Consider the following 18,695-nt stretch of genomic DNA (forward strand, 5'->3'; position numbering starts at 1 on the left):
TCCGATTGAGCCGCTGCCAACGCGGCCTTGGCGTTTTTCTTTTCTCGGTTTATATAAATAGGAAGTATGCTGCTCAAATTAAACTATGGGTAATATAAGGGCATTTACAATGCTAGGTGCTTATATAGACGCTTATAGAGAAAAAATAAATACAAAAAGATTAAATATTCACGTAAACGTCCCCTCGTTCAACGCTAGCAGCTATGGGCGCTAACAAACTCGTAAAACAGCTGCCCTGGCGTTCAATATTTATCTCTTGCAGCAAGGAAAAAGGCCAAGCGCCTGACTCCTCCTTTTGCACCGATGCCAAGCAGACTCCAGGATTATCCGCCGTAACTACCGATCGGATGGGGACTTTATCCTGGCGCCTCCTACTAGCGCCATGCATTGAAGATGCCCTAATAGACCTTTTAGATCATTCATTGCTAGGTGTTTATCATTTTCTTTTTCTTTTTCGTTAATTTTATATCATTCATGACAGTACTAGTGGTGTTTGTGCCTCTTCTGTCTTTCTTTTTCGTTCATTCGTTTCTTTCTTTTTCCCCCTGGCTTAACCGTGGAACTTGTGCGTGTGCATGGAAGTATACTGCTGAAAATGACAGTGGGTTTTACCGCACTGTTTGACCTAAAAAAAACTTGTCATCATTGTCTTACACGAATCTATAATGTAAGGTTACTAGCTAGTGCTCATCTAATTTATCAGCTGTGGAAAGTTTATTCATTTTCTCTCTTGTGCAGAATCCACAACCGAAGGTGTTCCCACTCTCGAGCTGGGGAACCTTAAGGCCAGCTACGCCAAGTTGATGAAGGACATTGAAGCAGAGATCGACAGTAGGCTTACGGAGGAGATCAAAAGGCAGCCAAAGCTTGAGAAGATGCCACCTAGGGTCAATGGCACAGCACTGTACACTCCAGCACAAGGAACATTCATGGTGAGCATGGAACCAGAACATGGCGGCAAGGTCGTGACTCTGCTGATCCGCTGGGTCGATCTCTACATCATGGCGGTCTACGTGGAAGGTAACGAGAAAATACTGGTCCTTGCCCTCTGTTATCTACCTTGACATAATTGACAAGAGAAAACTAAATTTCCATGCACGTGTAGAACTTAACATACATAATTATTACAACATGCCAGCCGGGGAACATAAAAAACAGGAGCAAATAACTTGGTAGTTACTCCATTCGTTTGCTGACAGTGTAGGAAATATATACCATGGTAATTAACTAGTATGGTCACCATTTATATTTATGAAATATGTATGTGGCAACCGGAATCGTTTTTGCAAAAATGCCACACCTTCCATCCAAATCGCTCGAGCTCGCCGTCTTTTCCAGCGCACTATCCAACCACCGGCACCCACGCGCTGCCCCTTCCCCACCCCCGTATCCGGCCGCCGCGCCGCCTCCTTCCCTAGGATCCGCCCGGAACCGATGCCGCCACTGCCTGCCGCCACCAAGCGTCGACGCGCGACCCCGCCGCCTACCTTTGGTACGCCGCCACGCCTCCCCTGCCACCTAGGCTGCCCCCGGCCTCGCCCAGCTCCTCTTCCGGCGACGACCCCCTGCCACACGCGCCGCCCCCGTCCCGACAACAAAACTGCGAAATCCAGCCAACCACCACTTCCTGAACCGCCCCGCGCTCCATCCGGGCAACCGCCGCCTCCCCACCACGTCCCGCTCGCCTCCCGACCAACCACTGCCTCCCCATTCCTTCGGCTTACCTGCAGCTGGGGGAGGTCTCGACCTGGAGCTGGAGGAGGTCTCGACCTACACCTGGTCGCGCGCGCCGCTGCCGCGAGGTCCACCACCTACAGTCGGCGCTACGACAACCACCCACCCGCCGCGCCGGCCAGCCCACGCCAGTACCGTCTGCATCCCGCCGACCCTCCGGCCCCCAGCGAGCCGCTGCCCCTCCCTCTCCCGGGTCCACCAGCCCCGGCGACGCACGCCGCCGCCCACCAACCAGGATCCCGCCGCTTCAACTTGTTCTGAACGGGAGGTACCTAATCTTCGGCTAATCGATCGATTGATTCTTTGCGTCCGTCGGTTCGGCTGATTCTTAGATCGATTCATGTGCTCTCTGTCTCCCAGACTAATTGGTGTTCTTGCAGCTGCAGTGCTGGCCGGCTCTGCTCCATCGAGACTGCACTCAATCACGGCAGCTCCAGCTGAACTTCAGGTAGCAACTAAAAACAGAGAAGACAGTGGTGTTTTGGTTCTGGGCAATACATGCCCTTTCTTTTTTAGTACAACGAATGCCGGAATTTTGTTTCCAACGAATGCTAGTTTTTTGGCTAGCTAGCTAGCGCGCTGCTAGTTAAGCAAATTCCACGTCCGTGCTCCTTCATGGTACTGCTATCTGCTGCTATAATTCTCGTGGAATTTGCTCCCAACCTTTCTTTTTTGGTAAGAAAAAAAGTAGTTTTGAAAAGAATGATATTTTGTCTGGTAGGTATCTCTCTCACTTGCAGTAAACTGCTCCTTGAAAATGTTCCCTATACTGATTTTGATAACTTAGGTACCATCACCGCAGTAATTTTGACCCTAAATTTTTTTTGCTGAAAAATATAACCCCGATAATTTTCTCTGTAAATAGTTGGTAATATACGCACCATGGACTAGATAACTTACACACAAACACCACAATAATTTCGAGTCACGAGTAAAAAACATTGAAAACATACCTTCGATAATTTTTGTGTAAATAGCACGATAATATACGCACCATAGATTTGATAACTTACGTCTATACCACAATAATTTTTTGTTTGATGAAAAAAAGCTGTTGTAAACATACAATGGTAAATTTTGTGTACATAGCATGGTATTTTAAGCACTGCGGACCTGTTAAACTGCCTACAAAAACCATGATAAGTTTTCGACCCTGGAATTTTTTTTGTTCAAACATACCCCCACTAATTTAAAAAAAAATAGTAGTATAAGCAGCTCATAACCGATAACTTACATACAAACGCCATGATAATTTTTGCCCTAGGAAAAAATTGTTGAAAAATGTACTCTTGCTAACTTATTTGTACATAGTATGGTAATATATGCCTCACAGACCTAATAACTACGTCCAAACACCTCGGTAATTTTACCTAGGATAACAATCATTGCAAATTACCCTCGACAGCTTCTGTGCAAATAACATGGTAATGTACGTCCAAACACTGTGGTAATTTTGGATAGGGAAATGTTTTAGAGAATACTCGCGGTAATTTCTATGTAAATAGCATGGTAATTTAGGCCTCGCAGACATCATAATTTACTTACAAACGCTGCAGTAATTTTGACTAGGTGAAAATTTATTGAGAAAATAATTCCCGTTAATTTTTATGTAAAATATAATGGTAATTCACGCACCGCAAACATGATAACTTACAAACAAACACCGTGTTAACTTTTGACTCTGAGAAAAAGATGTTAAAACATACCATGATAAATTGTGTGTAAATAACACAGTAATATACGCACCACATAATACTCGTACAAACACCACGGTAATTTTTTACTCAGGGAAAAAGTTGTTAAAAACATTTCCCGTATAACCTTTGTGTAAATAGTATGATAATTTATAGTATGATAATTTACTCATGCAGATCTGATAACTTGTGTATGAACATCATGGTAACTTTTATGATATGGGGGTGAAAAAATTATTGAAAACGTACACGAAGTACCTTCTATGTACATAGCATGATGATTTACACACCGCAAACATGATAACTTTGGTACAAAACACCGTAGTAAATTTGTCCAAGTGAATTTTTTTGATGAACACGTGATAACCTCTGTCTAAATAACGTGATAATTTACTCATCGCAGATCTAATTACTTACATACAAACACCATGATAACACTGACCAGGAGGGGGTGTTGAAAAATACACCTCCGATAACTTATCTGCAAATATCATGGTAATATACGAAGCACATACCTGATAATTTAAGTACAAACAGAGAAAAAGCTATTGATAAACATACCCCAAAAACTTGACTGAGAAAAGCATGGCAACATTAGAACTTTGTACCTGATAACTTACGTGCAAACATCATGATATTTTACATCTTAAAAGGAGTGAAGAGGACGCCCGGGTTTGTGAACCGTGTGAGACGTGCAGAAAAAATGATAGAACTAGGGTACATTGTTCTAAAATCCGTACAAATGAGGCTGCCAGTTTGGATTTTCAGTTACTAATCACTACCTTTTTTGTTTATTCTTGTTTCAGGAAGATATAACTAGTGTGTAAGTTGTAGGTAGTCTGATAAGTGGGCTAGCGCAGCTGGATGTTGCAGCATAGTTTCATATGAGAGGGTCCAGGTTTGATTCCCTTTCAATGCCTTCTTTTTTTTTGCCTATTTTAAACTACAGGCCCGAAAAAAACTGGAGAAGATGGGATCCAAGGAGGGTGGTCGCTCGGGAGGAGGTGGGGTTGAAGGGAGAAGAGTCGTGTGGTACTTTTAGCAATGTGGCACACGTGTGCCAAATATCACAGTCCTATAGCAGTATATATATACAGCCACTACCAATAAATCTGTACCTGTCGGTGAAAATACAAACACTCACACATACAGAAAGGAGGGAGTTCTTTTAAGGAAAGAACTTTGGCGTTTTTGTTACCTGAATGAATCACCCTCCCTCCCAATATATGCACCTTGGTTAGCTAGCTTGCTGCTTCCCGGCTGTTGCGAATCCATCTAATTTGTGCATCATCACTCGCAAAACAATTTGCTGCTTATTATTCTCGATACGTTGCTCACACACGACAAGGGTAGAGACTAGTCTTGTTAATCTTACAACGTTGAGCCCCCGCAAAAGGAAAAATAGAACGTTTTGAGAACAAATTTCCTGAAAGGTGAGAAACATGAATTCATGTTGAATTGATTTACAAGTGATGGATTCATAGTGTACAATACATGGCATAACAATCATCAATCCCATAGCATTTTGATATCCAGCCACAACATCAACATTGTATGTAAAGATAACTTTAGCAACAAATGCAAAGACTGCTTTGGTTCGGCTACCAAACTGCCCATTAATCTATGAGCATAAACAGAAAAGCAAATGGAAACACTTCTTAAGCACGTTATTATATTCTTGTCAAAGCAATTACAAGACTTGTTTGTTTGTTTTACACTACAGGTGTGTGGTATCGCTACTCTGAATTTGGTACGGACATACTTCCGCCGTCTGTAGATCAGTTCCCGTACAGTACCAAGCCTGGAATTGGGACCGTCCAGTTGCCCCTCAATAGCTCCTACTTGCAGATAGGTGGATTCGACATAAACGTGGGTAAACAAGCTTTTACCCACTGCATCGCCAGCTTGGGAAAACTTGGAGAGCTATACCGCAGTGAGAGGGGACTTCAGGTTCTGAAATCTGGCCCCCTATCTTTCCCGACTGTAACGATTTGCGAAGCAATCCGCTTCGCGCTCTGGAGGACATGGGTGACCAGCAATATTGATGAAGAACTGGATAGTCCGGTACCCAAGGAGCACAGTAAGTTGTTCAACTACTGGGCGGACATTTCACGTGCTGTGGCGGAAGATGAACCTTGGGACGGGATTGCGGCAACTGATCTGATGAAGAAGCTCGGAGTTGTGAAGAGAGGTTGCTATATCAAACCTAAAAAAGTCAAGTGGGCGCATTCAGCAAGTGGTTCGGGAAAGAATTGATCCTCCTAAGGTTAGCATTGCCAAAGTGGTTCGGGAAAGAACTGATCCTCCTAAGGTTAGCATTGCCAAAGTGGTTCGGGAAAGAACTGATCCTCCTAAGGTTAGCATTGCCAGATATATGATGGGATAAGTCTTAACTCATTATGTCTAATTATGCCTCTTTTCTGTAATTAAGTACAATATGACTTGAGACTTTTTATTAGCCTCCTTATAATCAAGTATAATACTAGTATGACTTGAGACTTTTAATAGCCTCCCCTTTTTGTTACCTTTGAATGATTTTATTAGCATATGAAGCAAACAACAAATTAGTATGTGCATCAATTTACAGCAGATAACTGAATTTTCCTCCAAGAAGAAAGATACTCATGACTATTAAATATACCTCCTGATTCCATTATCACTAATACCAAACATCCAGCAAGCACAACTCTAATACCAAACATCCAGCAAGCACAAATCTTACAGCTTGGTAAGATGAGAGGAAGAGTACTGGGCCATGCCCTACCACACCAGACAGACATGGTGCAACAACCACCACCCTAAAAACCACTGTAACTCAGCGAACCATAACACTCAGTCCATGAGAGGTCCCTCATTGGGTGATATTTGGCACCCCTAGGTCTTGTGAGGATGGCAGTCCATGTAACCTTCACTTGTAGTTCATAGGAACCGTGAGTGCAAACATGCTCTTCATCAGGGTGTTGTAGAGTAACATGAGTGACTTCATCCTCATCATTATCAAAAATACAAACATGGACCAAAAACTCTTCATCATCGTCGCATGTAGGTAAGGGTTAACTACCAAATTACGACTCAAGGGAACGGAGCCATCATCTCCGACTAATATTCCGCTGCAATTCATTGCTCTACCATCATATAGAATAATATGGGTCTCGGCATTTCTAGTCCCAGCAGATACTTTGCCAACAAAAGGGGCATAGGGCGGACCATTCAGAATGTTGATTTGGAGGCTAGCCGCCACCGGATGTTTAACAGGTGCAAATACTAATTCCACTGTACTGAGCCAACTAGGTAGCATCGTAGTGATGGGTCCAGAGTCAAAGGCACGGGACTCAATTACGCCTTTGCTAAAGTCTTCATCCTCAGGATCACCCTTCACCTTCAGGTTGAACTCAAAATGTATATGATCAAATGCTACTAATCCTCGACGTGGACCTACCAATGCTAACATATCCTCCTGCAAGTAATTTATAAAAAAGATCACAACATGTCTACGTAGTTGAACAAGCTATGTAGCTAGCTGGACATGAAAAGCAAAGCACACTTGACAAGTCGGACAGATTCAAACAGTTTGAAGATATGTTGTTTAACTAGCTTGGGGAGCATCGATAACTTGTGTAATTCTGTTGCCGCACTGCTTCAGTGCCCATAAATTGCTACCAGCAGCCACATATTTGTGGCTTGCATACTAGTTCCTCCGTCCCATAATATAAGAGCATTTTTGACACTCTTATATTATGGGACGGAGGGAGTAGTATATTCAGATGGAGAAAGTATGTACTCCTACATAGTTTCTTTTATTCCAGTATAGAAGCCATATTTTACAGCATGACGCCATGACAAAATTTAAACAAGCGTACCACTAAAATAATTTGATGAAGTTGTATGGTTTGGCAGTAACACCCATTCTTAGAGCACTTACATCGACAGATTAAATAATAGGTATTGACAGTAATCCACAACTATTTATTTCTAAAAGAAATTGCAGTGTACCAATGTGAAATCAATCATGGTATTTGCAACTAGAAACCAAAAGAACTACTATTAGTTTGGCAGTATAGTTTTGGGCAAACCAAAGTATTCTAAAACCACAGTATTCTGATGGGTGGGCAACAAATACTCTGGTTTCTAAAAAAACGTAGTTTTTCTCAGTTTTGACAAGTCCACCGCAGTGTTTGGCTGCTATTGTTTTGCTGCAGCTTTTTTACTGATAACTTTACTACATGGCCAAATCAATCAGCAGTGCTAACTCAGCTACACCTAGCAACACGACCAGATTAATCAGCGTGTGCTAACGGATGCCGGCTGCATGCAGCCCTGCCATGCACGAGGTCAGCCTCCTGTGTATGAGTGTGTGCTTCAGTGACCAACAGTCTACTCCACAGGCTAGCTTGGTTCGAGACGTGCAGCACTACCAGAAGCCCAGAATCCAGAAAGTAATCGGCAACCAGCGAATTGTTTAAAAATATACGCAACAGATAGGAGTCGGAGGCAGCGATCAGATTTTCTAATCTGGACATCAACGGGCTAAGTGCTCTCCCCAACGACTTCTCTTGGCTCGGTTTTAAAAAAAGTGGTCATGACCTCTTTTTGAAATACTGTAGAAAAACTACAGTATTAGAGATACCACAATATCTTAAACCACTGTAATTTTTTAAGCCAAACACCTCAAAGTATTTAATACCGAAGTTTTTTTAGAAACCACAGTATTCCCGGAAAAACTTTAAAAATACATCACTCCCAAACGCACCCTAAGCTTAATTTAGCTTAAGTAAGCAGCTGTCAATCTAAATAGTTTGGGAGGAGACAAAGGGGCGAACTACCTTGGAGCTGATGATCTGAGGATCGTCTCGCTCGCGTCTGAACAAATAGACGCATCTGTAGTCGATGGTATCTCTCGCGAGAACGGTACCGAACACACTGATCGGGTAACCCAGATCGGATTCGATTATCTTGACGGAAACGACATTGTACGACGTCTCCGCCCGGAACTTCCACAGCTGCGGCGTTACATCCTCAAGCAGTGGCCCGAGGCCAACCTTGGCTACAAGCAAAGCAAAATCAGGGACAAGATCAGGAGAACCATTTCAGTTCCCCACCAAACTACGGGAGATTAAACAGAAATGGTTGTAAATTGATAAATAGTGGAGATACTGACACTCTCTGTCGAGGTCGAAGCCGGCGAGGTTGACGCCGCAGAAGCGGGTGAGGACGCGGGCTCTCTTCTTGGGGTCGTACTCGGTGATGCGGTCGCGGCACGCGGCGTGGAGGGCTACGATCTCCGACGGCGACTTCAGATCGATCTCCTCGTCGTCGTCGCTGTAACAGATTGTCATGGGGAACCTGGCAGCATCGATCTCGTCGGCGCGGGGAATCCGGCGGTGGTGCCTGGCGTCGTCTTCGCCATCGCCGCGCCGCATCGATCGACCGATCCAACTTTTTTTTTTCTAGAAGAGGAAGAGGATGGCCAGCGCTGCAAGAGCCTGCACTGACGCACCGCGAGCCCAATACCAGCGTAGTGGGCCTTAAAATCTACTTCCTCCATTCAAAAATACTTGTCAGAAAAATGGATAAAAATGAATGGATACATCTAGATCATCTATTACGGCTCAAAAAAATCTAGATCATCTATTTTTCGACAAGTATACCCGGACGAAGAGAGAATTTATTCCAGTCACGCCAGAACGCCTTGTTTCCTTTAAAAAAAGCCAGAACGCCTTCTACTACTCTCTTGTGTAGACTATAGTAGAAGGAAGATGCGTCCTCTCGCTAGGGTTTGGTTCCTCTCGCTGCCATCGACGGCGTTGAGGTTCTTCCCTACAATTCACCGGCTGCCATCACTGGTCTTTTCTTGAACTGATTAAGGGGCTGGACAGTCCTGCTAATATCATAAAAAGAGTGTGTTTTAGGTTTTGGGTGAGGCTAGATACAGAAGATTGAAAGAAGAAGGGATTATCTACTTATCATTTAACAAAATAGCAAAATATAATATCTAAATTAATTATTTAATTTATACAATATGATGATGCAATATTTATGAGATGGACATGCTGCACAAAACAATATAATAGGCTAATATATCTATGGCATTACTCCCGGGTTGTTACAATCGTGGCCACTAGCGTCTCACTATAGGAGATTGCCAACCAGGCTAGAAAATTCATCGTCGATGCTACACATCCATGTCCTCTGCCTCAAGCCATCATTTATAGATCTCACTTCGGAGCAACTCCACCAAGCATGTGATTAAGCCCGGTCCATGCAGCTGCAACGACGGCGCAACACTGCTAGATCCACAAAGCCCCACCACCCCGGACGCAGCTCCCCGCTGACAGTTGTTGTCGTGTAACTGGCCGAGGTGGATTTGTCGGCCAAGCCCCTCTGTGTAACCTCCCGCCACCACGCTGCCTGGAGCCACTGCCCGTGCCAGTACTGTTTGGGGTTAGTTGATTTTTCTATTGGACTTGAACTTGTCCTGTCTTTAGGCGGTTTTTCTTTTTATTTTTTATGGTTATTTTCTTTATGTTGGGTGAGTGTAAATGTATACACATAAGTACTATACAATCAATATGTGTGCATACTTGATTTCGAAAATTGCAGCACTATATGTTTATCTGCATATTACAAAAAGTGCAATTTTAGTGCAAAGTTGCGTGCGAGTTTTTTTTTAAATCTTAAAGGATAATACTGATGCCACTAGTCTATTCTTTCTAGAAGACTTCTTTTTTTTTACTTTTTTTAAGGGTAATGCCAATGCCACTAAATTTATTTTTTAGAAAAAAATGATTTTTGTTTATTACTATATGTGTATTATTGTATATTATAATAAAGCACAATTTTATGTATAAATTGTGTGTAAATTTTATATAAAAAAATATTTCTCTTATTCTTAAAGGGTAGTACCAATGCCATCAATTCATTCTTGCCTAGAATACATCATTTATATTTTTGGAGATGCCCTAACTTTTATCGTAGTTGATCATTATATATCCCTACCTAAGTTTTTTTTGGGGGGGGGGGGGGCAACACCTTTGATCTACTACTCCTTGTTCTTTTGGGATGGACCATTCGTGATGGAAACAATAGTGCCATTCGCCAAAAAAATAGTGGGGTTAATAGAGAGTCAAAAACACCTCAACCAAGAGGATCATTTCACCAGAAAAATGAAAATTCCACCAATACATTTATTGTCAAAAAGGTAGGACAAAAAAATTGCAAGGACAACAACAAATATTGAAGGTAAGAGGAAAAAATGAGCTACTGGAAGCAAGGAAATGTTTTTTCTTCATATCTGTTAAAAGCGACGAAAAACGTATGAACTGTCAAAAATGAGAAATCTTAATAAAAATGAGCATCATGTATTCTCAGAAATCTGGATTAAAATGAGTGTCATCCCTGAATTGCTTTTCTTTTTGATTTTTTTATATCCGACTTCACAAGGACATATCTGTCAAACAAAAGCACTACTAATTAATAGACTGATACATATCCTCTAGTCAAAAAAGTAAAATAGACTGACACGTATCCACTAAAAAAATGATACATATACCCACAAAAAATAGGGCCATATACATCATTTGTAAGAGCTACAATTTTATACTACGATTTTACAGGAAAGTAACGGGAACACCTATCAGTATATTTTGTTTTCTATCCCATCCTATGGATTCTGACACGAAAGTTACAATTTTATTTTCGCAAAGAAAATAAAGTATTAATTTTAAAATTATAAACAGATGGTCTTTTGCATCATCTTTTATTACTGTTTCATCTCTGCATCTATTCTCGTTTGTATATACAGTCCGCAAAAGAAAAGGTTATGTTGTAATTTGTATATAGCATGTAAGGATCTTACCCGATGGAAATGAAAATATAAAGAGATTTATGTAAAATATTATTACACGCAAGTGCTAAAATAAGGCTCCAGGGACCGGCGCGTGAATCCTCAAAAACACTATGATCAATTTTCTATTTATGCATGTCATCCTTGTGCAGGGATGTGCTAATCTTCTCTGTATCGTTGTAATTTTATCGGATGTCCCTGAAGGGACGAGTTAGCTGCAGCGAGCGGGTTTATAAACTGGTCGCTCCCTCTCTCGCTAGGCGATGTGGGACTAAACGAACGTAGCGTTCTCCCCACCACCAGCCGGAAGCCAGCGGATCCCCCACTTTGGACTGGCGGCCCGTGAGTACGGTGGAACTCCTTATGCGGCCCAAATTACTGGAGGAGAGTAATGGGCCGTCCTGTTAGTTCGGCCAACGTGACGGGACTGTACTCTCCGAATCTGTTAGCTTTGTACAGAGAGCACCTCATGCAGAGAGTTTGAAATTTCTGATTATGTCACCAGTTCGGCAACATGTTGCACAAACAGATGCTGCCATTGATGTCCATCATCCTAATTTCTCCAATCTACAGTCCCTTCTAGTACAAGTCAAAAGTGCCCAAATATATATCCCTATGAATATATGCGGAACTATCGGCCCTGTCAGTGTACCAAATGGAGCTTGTGATGCAGAAAGCTTGCCTGATGGCCTGTCAATATTACCATAGCTGCAGTATCACCAGGCTCTACCCAACTTATAGAAATCTTAAGCAAAGAGAGTTTTTTTTTTTTGCGAATAAGCAAAGAGTGTTCTTAACTAGTATAAAATGATATACTACTTGTGAACTTTGAATGGATCATTCCGAATGGAAATCTGTTCTGATTTAACAGCGACGAAATTAAACTCCTCAGGCCGCAGGAGCGTCACTTTCACTATAAAAAAACTTCAATGTGAACTGCATCAAGTAACCACTCTGACGACCATCAACTTTTGGGAAAACATGAGCAGGGGCAAGCCAATGCTACTTTTAAGAGCGAACAAAACATATGATCATTTGATGAATAGCCTCTGAAACAAAATGAGCGTCGCCTGTTCTATTCTCACATAATAACTGAAGAGAACTCAACAGGTGCAGGTCCAAGAATTGCTTTTCTTACTCAATTTCACAAGGAGGGCCATCAGAAGCACTTTTGATAGGCAGATGCACATAAGATACAGTACATATTTATAAGTAACATGCATACAATTTTACATGAAAATAACTCAAAAGATCATCACACGACCAATCACTATAATATTCTGTTCCCATGACATGGTGACAATTCCGACACTAAGAACAGATAGCTTGTTACATGGTGACAATTCCAACACTACGAACAGATAGCTTGTCACGGTGACAATCTCAACACTACAAGCAGATTATGTTTAGTTATTCCATTCCATCTCATGGATTCTGCATTTAGTTCTGTTCGATACGCATAAATAACCCAAGTAAGAAAACAGATAGCAGTAAAGATCAAGCAGCTACCAGCTCCCTTCTCTTGAGCCGAACCATCATCCCGTTCCGTGTGTGCAGTATCACAGCGCTCTCGGGCATCACGGCGTGGCCTTCCACCAGCTCCACCTTGAAGTTGTATATGATGGAAGCAGCTGCCATCTTCATGTTGCTGAGACCAAGGTCCTTCCCAAGGCAGCTCCTGGGCCCGGAATTGAAGGACAGGAACTTGTAGCTTGGCTCGTGCCGAAGGCGCCCGCTCTTCGAGATCCACCGCTCTGGTCTGAATTCCATGCAATCCTTGCCCCATATCCCTTTGATCCTCCCCATGGCGTAGAGCGAGAACACGATCCTTGTGCCCTTGCTCACCATGGTACCGTCTGGGAGGACATCATCGTTGAGGGCCTCCTTCTCCTCGAATGGGGTCGCCGGGAAGAGCCTACAACACATGCACAGCACGGGTTAGTCAGATGGTTGGGAGGAGCTAGACAAGGTGAAAGGGGTATGTCACCTGAGTGTCTCGAGGAGTGCAGCTTGCAGGTAAATAGCAGGCCGGAGCTTGTCACACTCGAAGACAGAGAGGTTCCCTGGCCATGTAGTGCTCTGCAGGGCCTTGATCTCCTCGAGGATCTTCGCCTCAACATGCGGATGCTTGCACATCATGTAGAAGAACCACGTGAGTGTAACGGCAACGAGGTCCTTCCCAGCAAAGATGAACCCCACCACTGTGTCGCGCAGGAACAGGGTCTTTTGCTGCTCACTCATGCTGGGATCCATGGGCCAGTTCATGTACATGGACAGCACGTCTCCCTGGCATTGCTTGGTTGCTTGTGCCTTCCGCTTCGCGATTTCCTCATAGATGAATTGGTCGATCACCACCCTTGCATTCGCCATCTTCTTCTCGCTGCCAACATTCAGCATTCTCAAGAGCTTCCACAAACTTGGTGGAACAACATGCCTGAACAGCATTCCCTCCTCGACTTCCTTTGTGGCTTGGCCAAACGCAGGGATCGGGTGAGACACAGACAAGCAGTCAAGGTCAGTTGCAAACACAGTGGAGTACGAGACATCAAGTGAGAACCTCATGAAGACACCCTCCAGCTCAACCTGTGAGCCGTGCTTAGCCATGTGGTCAAGGAAGGGTAACAAGACTGTGCCGGCCTTCCTCGTGATGGTGGACATGGAGAAGGACCGGAAGGCGCGGCTAGCAAAGACTTGCATCGCCACACGGCGCTGGTACTCCCAGGACTCAGAGTCCGCCACAAGGAGCCCATCACCTAGGATGTCGAACATCTCGGCGAACTCACTGCCTTTTGGGTAGTTGTTGAAGTTGGTATTGAAGCAGTGGTTGACAGTGGCTGGGTCGCAGGTCGCCAAGAAGCTCATGTTGAGGAACCACGGGCCAATGATCCTGAAGGTGCATCCCGCCTCGCGGAGCATATCGGTGACACTGTCATGAATTTGGTACAGATTTCTCACGAGGAAGGGAAGCATCCCAATAACAGGCCAGTTCACCGGGAGGTCACTCTTGTGGCAGTGTCGGACAAGGCGGAAGAGGGAGAGGCAGAAGAAGCAAGCAATGGCTAGGAAAACTTCAGGGTAGGACAGAAGGAAACTCCAGAAGGAGACCATGGTTGAACAAAGTTATGAGATGCAGAGGGAAGAAGGCATGCAGCAATGTAGGCTTCACCTTTGCCTTGCCAATGTCAAATGCACGGCTGGTATTGATATATACAGAAACTGCATATGAGTGTCTTCCCCGTGGGATAGGCGATCAGTTCCCGAGAGTTTAGGGTGCAGTGATTCACAACATTCATATGTCCTGATATAACTGCTATAATTCTGGAGGTCTTCTACCACAAACAGCTTTCTTCAGCATCTAATTTCTGAAGAACTAGACATTCTATACCTGTCAGTACCCACTTAATTAACAGATCAGATAAGCCATGTTGACATGTTAGAATATATAAGCATTATAGAAAATCAACTTTGACGGTTTGACCCTTACAACTTTATGCGCTCACACACATATAACCATTTAATTTTGCAGTTTCTAATTCTAATCTTGTTTTCTTAAGACTGGTTATAATCCTCTTTAGACCCCCCAACTAACTGCAACTAGGAGCAGAGCATTTCTGTAATCCTTGAAACTGATCCCAATCCTAATAAGTTGATTGATTCGCTTCCCATGCAAACACCCAAATTGTGTGGGATTACACTCATGTAAATTTTGTGATGCCAGTATGTCCCGTGGCAAGAGGGAAACCAGCTACTTGTTTGCATCAGACCGACACGTCTTAGCTTCCTAACCAGAGACATTACCTAAGGGCAACGTTGTTGGAGCACTCTTATGACAGTGTTCATCAGCCGAGTAACTGCTGAAAATCGCTACATATAAACCAAATCATAACTCTTGCGGACCAATTAATACAGGCAACAATAGATAGACTGTCATTTCCTGTTCAGTTTCTCTTGTTAGCAGGTCTGTAACAAAGGGATGGAACCTATCCTAGTGAACCACCAAAGAACTGTGGTGTGTGCTCTGTAATACCCACCAAGTATGAATTTAGTAGCAGTCTTAATTTTGTATATTTAGATGGTAGCACTCTTACTCTTAGCAGCATACAAAATTGTAAAGGAGATATTGTGTTCTAGACAGGCCCTGAAACATAATGCTCAAGAAAAATTACTGCTGAATTCGAGATCGCACTACACAAGCCTAAATAAAGATGCGATGACATATCAGATCCTTGCAAGAGATGAGGAATTTGTAAGGTTAAAGACAACTGCATACTTAGATTGATAAAGTTCATAGGTTCCACTTCCATCACATGGCAAGGTAGGAATACATTTTAACCACTTGGAGCAGCAGTTCATAATCACACGCGGTGAGAGACACCTCTAAGTGACCTTCTGGAAGAATCCGTCGATGCGGCGGGTCCCACGTGGCAGCGGCTTGGGTACTGCTGCTTCAGCGACGGCGGCGGCACCATCGGATCCGGAGCGGGCGACGCGAGGCGCCGCCTCCGCAGCAGCTGGAAGGCAGTCGAGGAGGAAGTCGGCGGTGGGGCGGTGCGCGCGGACCGCGGCCCGGACGTGCGCGGCGCGCACCGTCCGCCGGCCGCCTTGGGATGCGGCCGTGTGGGCGCCGGCGGCGAGGGAGCCGAGGAAGAGCTCGGTGGCCGCGGCGACGAGCAGCGACGCCTCGGCGGTCACCTTCTTTATCTCGCTGTCGACCCGCATGATCCTCTTCACCCTGCCCAGCGGGAGCACCGTCTGCAGCGGCTGGGCCTCCGCTTCCTCCTTCGCCACCGCCACCGCGTGGACCTCCTCCCGCTCCTCCTCTTCAGCCTGCTCCGATGCCTCCATGTGCGCCTCGGCGCCAGCATCCGCCTCCTCCTCCGCGTCGATCTCCGTTGCCTCCTCCTCTTCGCCTTGCTCCATCGGCTCGGCCGCATCATCGTCAGCAGCGGCGGCGGCTGGCGCCGACTCATCCCCTCCAACTTGCTCCGTCGCATCGGTGGGCACGTCGACGTCATCGGCGGCGGCGGCTGCGGCTGCTCTAGCCGCCTGCTCCTCCCCTTCAACTTGCTCCATCGCCTCGATGTGCTCGGGGGCGGCGGCGGCGACGGTAGCCATGGGCTAGGGGGCTTGGATTTGGCAGATCTTGTTGGGGATGGACGAATGGTGCTTGGATTTGGGTAGTGGAGCGAAGTGGCGGGGGGCTGGGGAAATTTTCCCGCGCGATGGACATTGGTGGCGGCGGCGCCGCGGCGCCGGAAGAAACCTTCTGTGGCTGATGCAGTGGGTCGGTTAGGCAGCGAAAGCCCAACATATATTTGCTCTCTTTTATTGTCATGCAGAAACCCATGGGCCAATGGCTCTCGTTCTGGCCCATTGAGCGTCGACGGTGATGCTATGCTCACGTGTCGCCACGTCAGTAAACCCACAGGATACGCTCAAAAAAAAACGTCAGTAAACCCACAGGAGCCTTGTGCCCTGCGTCTTACGACCGGCTAATGATAACCCATTGCGAGCTTATAAAAAGGTAACAATCGAGTAAAATGAGGGGAAATAGCAAATCCATCTAGTGAATAGAGAAACATGTATCATTTGACCTCATGGTCAGCTATTTTGATCGAAGTCGATGTCCGACAGCGACCCGAGGTGGATGATTAACCAGATAATAATATTGCCACCAAATTTTCCGAGATTATGTTTTGACATGAACCCTTGAGATTTCGCTGGTCAATAACTAACCGTGCAGCACACGCACGCACCAAAGACTGACTGGCCAATGTTGTAATGTGCAATGCGATGCTTAGGTCTTTGGATCAGTATGAGATGACCGCATAGAGGCGCAAAACCGCAAATGTGTGACTAATATCTAGGTCAATCAAATGAACCAAAAATATCAAAAGACTAGGGTGGCCAGCGGTCGCCGCCGGGCAAAGCCCGTGCGGGGACGGCAAGGATCCACTTCCATGGCGGCGGCGAGGATCTTCCCCATCGTGGCGGCGGCGGATCTGGCTCTTCGACGGCGGCGGATGCTCAGGCGGCGAAGTCTCTCTGAGGCGCCGGCAAGGGAGGGCGGGATCCGGCGATCTACGGCTGGGACTCCGTGGCTGCTGCACCCTCGCTCCAGGATGGGCTTGGGCGGGTCTATGGAGTGACGGTGATGTGGCTGGCGGTGGCGGTTGCTTCATACTGCGCGCTTGCGTGGCGGTGGCGGCGGCCGTGCACGGGAGTTGGATTCCTTCGAACAGATCTGGGTGAAAACTTGTTCGGCTACGGCCAAGGCCGGCGGTGGCGACGCTATCTGCATCGTTCCCTTCTTGAAGGCATCGCCGTGGAGAAGTTCAAGGCCCACTCTCTACTACCTCCGGGGGAAACCCTAGATCGGATGATCGGAAGACGGCGGCGCTCTGGTGTCGTTTCCCCCTTGGAGGCGCCATTCTTGGAGGTACACACGTAATCGAGGGACCATAGGAAGGATTATTTGATGGAGCGGTGCGTCATCTCACTCATTGATGGCGGCGGATCTCGGCGGCATGGCGCCGTGGTGACTCGGCGTCCGGTGCACGAAGATGGACTCGTGCAGGAGGGTGACGCAGTCTGGCATCGTGCTGGCGTCGACGGCAGCTAGATCGGGCAAGGTACATGCAGCAGTACAGCTCTGAAGATGGATTGGTGGCAGGTGGCTGCGGCGGCCTCTTACCCGGCAGGCGTCCTGGTTGAGGAGTGCGCCGGACCGGTGGGTGCCTCATACCCGATAGGCGTCCTGGATGGGACCTCAGGTCTTAGATGTTAGGTTTGACTGCGAGGTCTATTTGGTATTAGGTCCAGACTATCAACATCCCTTCATCTAGGAGTAGCAAGAGATGTTGCCTAGACGGTGGCTTTAGTCTTACTGTTGTATTACTTTGTAAGTCTTGTGTGAACATTTAATGAAGTGGCTACATGCATCGTCCAGATACAATGCCAAGGTCTTTCTCCTTAAAAAAAATCAAAAGACTAGGGTGGTCACAGGAAACCGGAGGAGAAACGCAGTGGTACTGCTGGTGGTCTAGTGTAGCTAGCGCACACCGAAGGTTCTGTCTCGTGCGTCATGTGTTGATTGATCTTCCCAAGACCAACCTCGGCGAGTGCTGGTCATCTATTAGTACCACATTGATCTGCGGGAGGTTTTGGATATCCCTCCCGATCGACGGCAACAAGCATGATCTGCGCGGCGCAATGCGTGTGACCTCTCGCCCGCTAAGATGTCTAGGGCTCCTTTGATTCAAAGAAATTTTATAGAATTTCTGGTTCTATGTTGGTCCTTTGATTCATAGGATCGTATCACATAGGAATTTTTTTAATGAAATCTTTTATACTACTCCCTTCATTTTAAAATAAGTGTTTCAATTTTATACTAGCTTTAATATAAATTTGTATTAAGCTCAAGA

General features: G+C 45.5%; 2 protein-coding genes, 1 long non-coding RNA gene, 1 other non-coding gene and 1 pseudogene across 4 annotated transcripts; 1 reads left to right on the forward strand and 4 right to left on the reverse strand.

Moving 5' to 3' along the window:
• The first annotated feature begins 1,306 nt into the window (after positions 1–1,306).
• On the forward strand, positions 1,307–5,952 carry LOC123077495 (uncharacterized). The gene is made up of 4 exons (XR_006436662.1): positions 1,307–2,002; positions 2,115–2,182; positions 4,235–4,326; positions 5,152–5,952. It is a non-coding gene; the product is annotated as an uncharacterized lncRNA (long non-coding RNA).
• Positions 5,944–8,928, reverse strand: LOC123077494 (uncharacterized; annotated as a pseudogene).
• Positions 8,929–11,377: 2,449 nt separating this feature from the next.
• LOC123081133 (U6 spliceosomal RNA) lies at positions 11,378–11,479 on the reverse strand. The gene has a single exon (XR_006438646.1). It is a non-coding gene; the product is annotated as a U6 spliceosomal RNA (small nuclear RNA).
• Positions 11,480–12,526: 1,047 nt separating this feature from the next.
• LOC123077496 (noroxomaritidine synthase) lies at positions 12,527–14,463 on the reverse strand. Its single transcript, XM_044499774.1, has 2 exons — positions 13,259–14,463; positions 12,527–13,186 (listed from the first exon to the last, which is right to left on the reverse strand). The coding sequence occupies exons 1-2, from the start codon at positions 14,377–14,379 to the stop codon at positions 12,769–12,771; spliced, it is 1,539 nt and encodes a 512-aa protein (XP_044355709.1). The 5' UTR covers positions 14,380–14,463; the 3' UTR covers positions 12,527–12,768.
• Positions 14,464–15,514: 1,051 nt separating this feature from the next.
• Positions 15,515–16,547, reverse strand: LOC123077497 (nuclear transcription factor Y subunit C-6). The gene has a single exon (XM_044499775.1). The coding sequence runs from the start codon at positions 16,384–16,386 to the stop codon at positions 15,649–15,651; it is 738 nt and encodes a 245-aa protein (XP_044355710.1). The 5' UTR covers positions 16,387–16,547; the 3' UTR covers positions 15,515–15,648.
• Between the last annotated feature and the right edge of the window lie 2,148 nt (positions 16,548–18,695).

This window comes from Triticum aestivum, chromosome 3D (assembly GCF_018294505.1).
Source record: "Triticum aestivum cultivar Chinese Spring chromosome 3D, IWGSC CS RefSeq v2.1, whole genome shotgun sequence".
Taxonomy (NCBI): Eukaryota; Viridiplantae; Streptophyta; class Magnoliopsida; order Poales; family Poaceae; genus Triticum; species Triticum aestivum.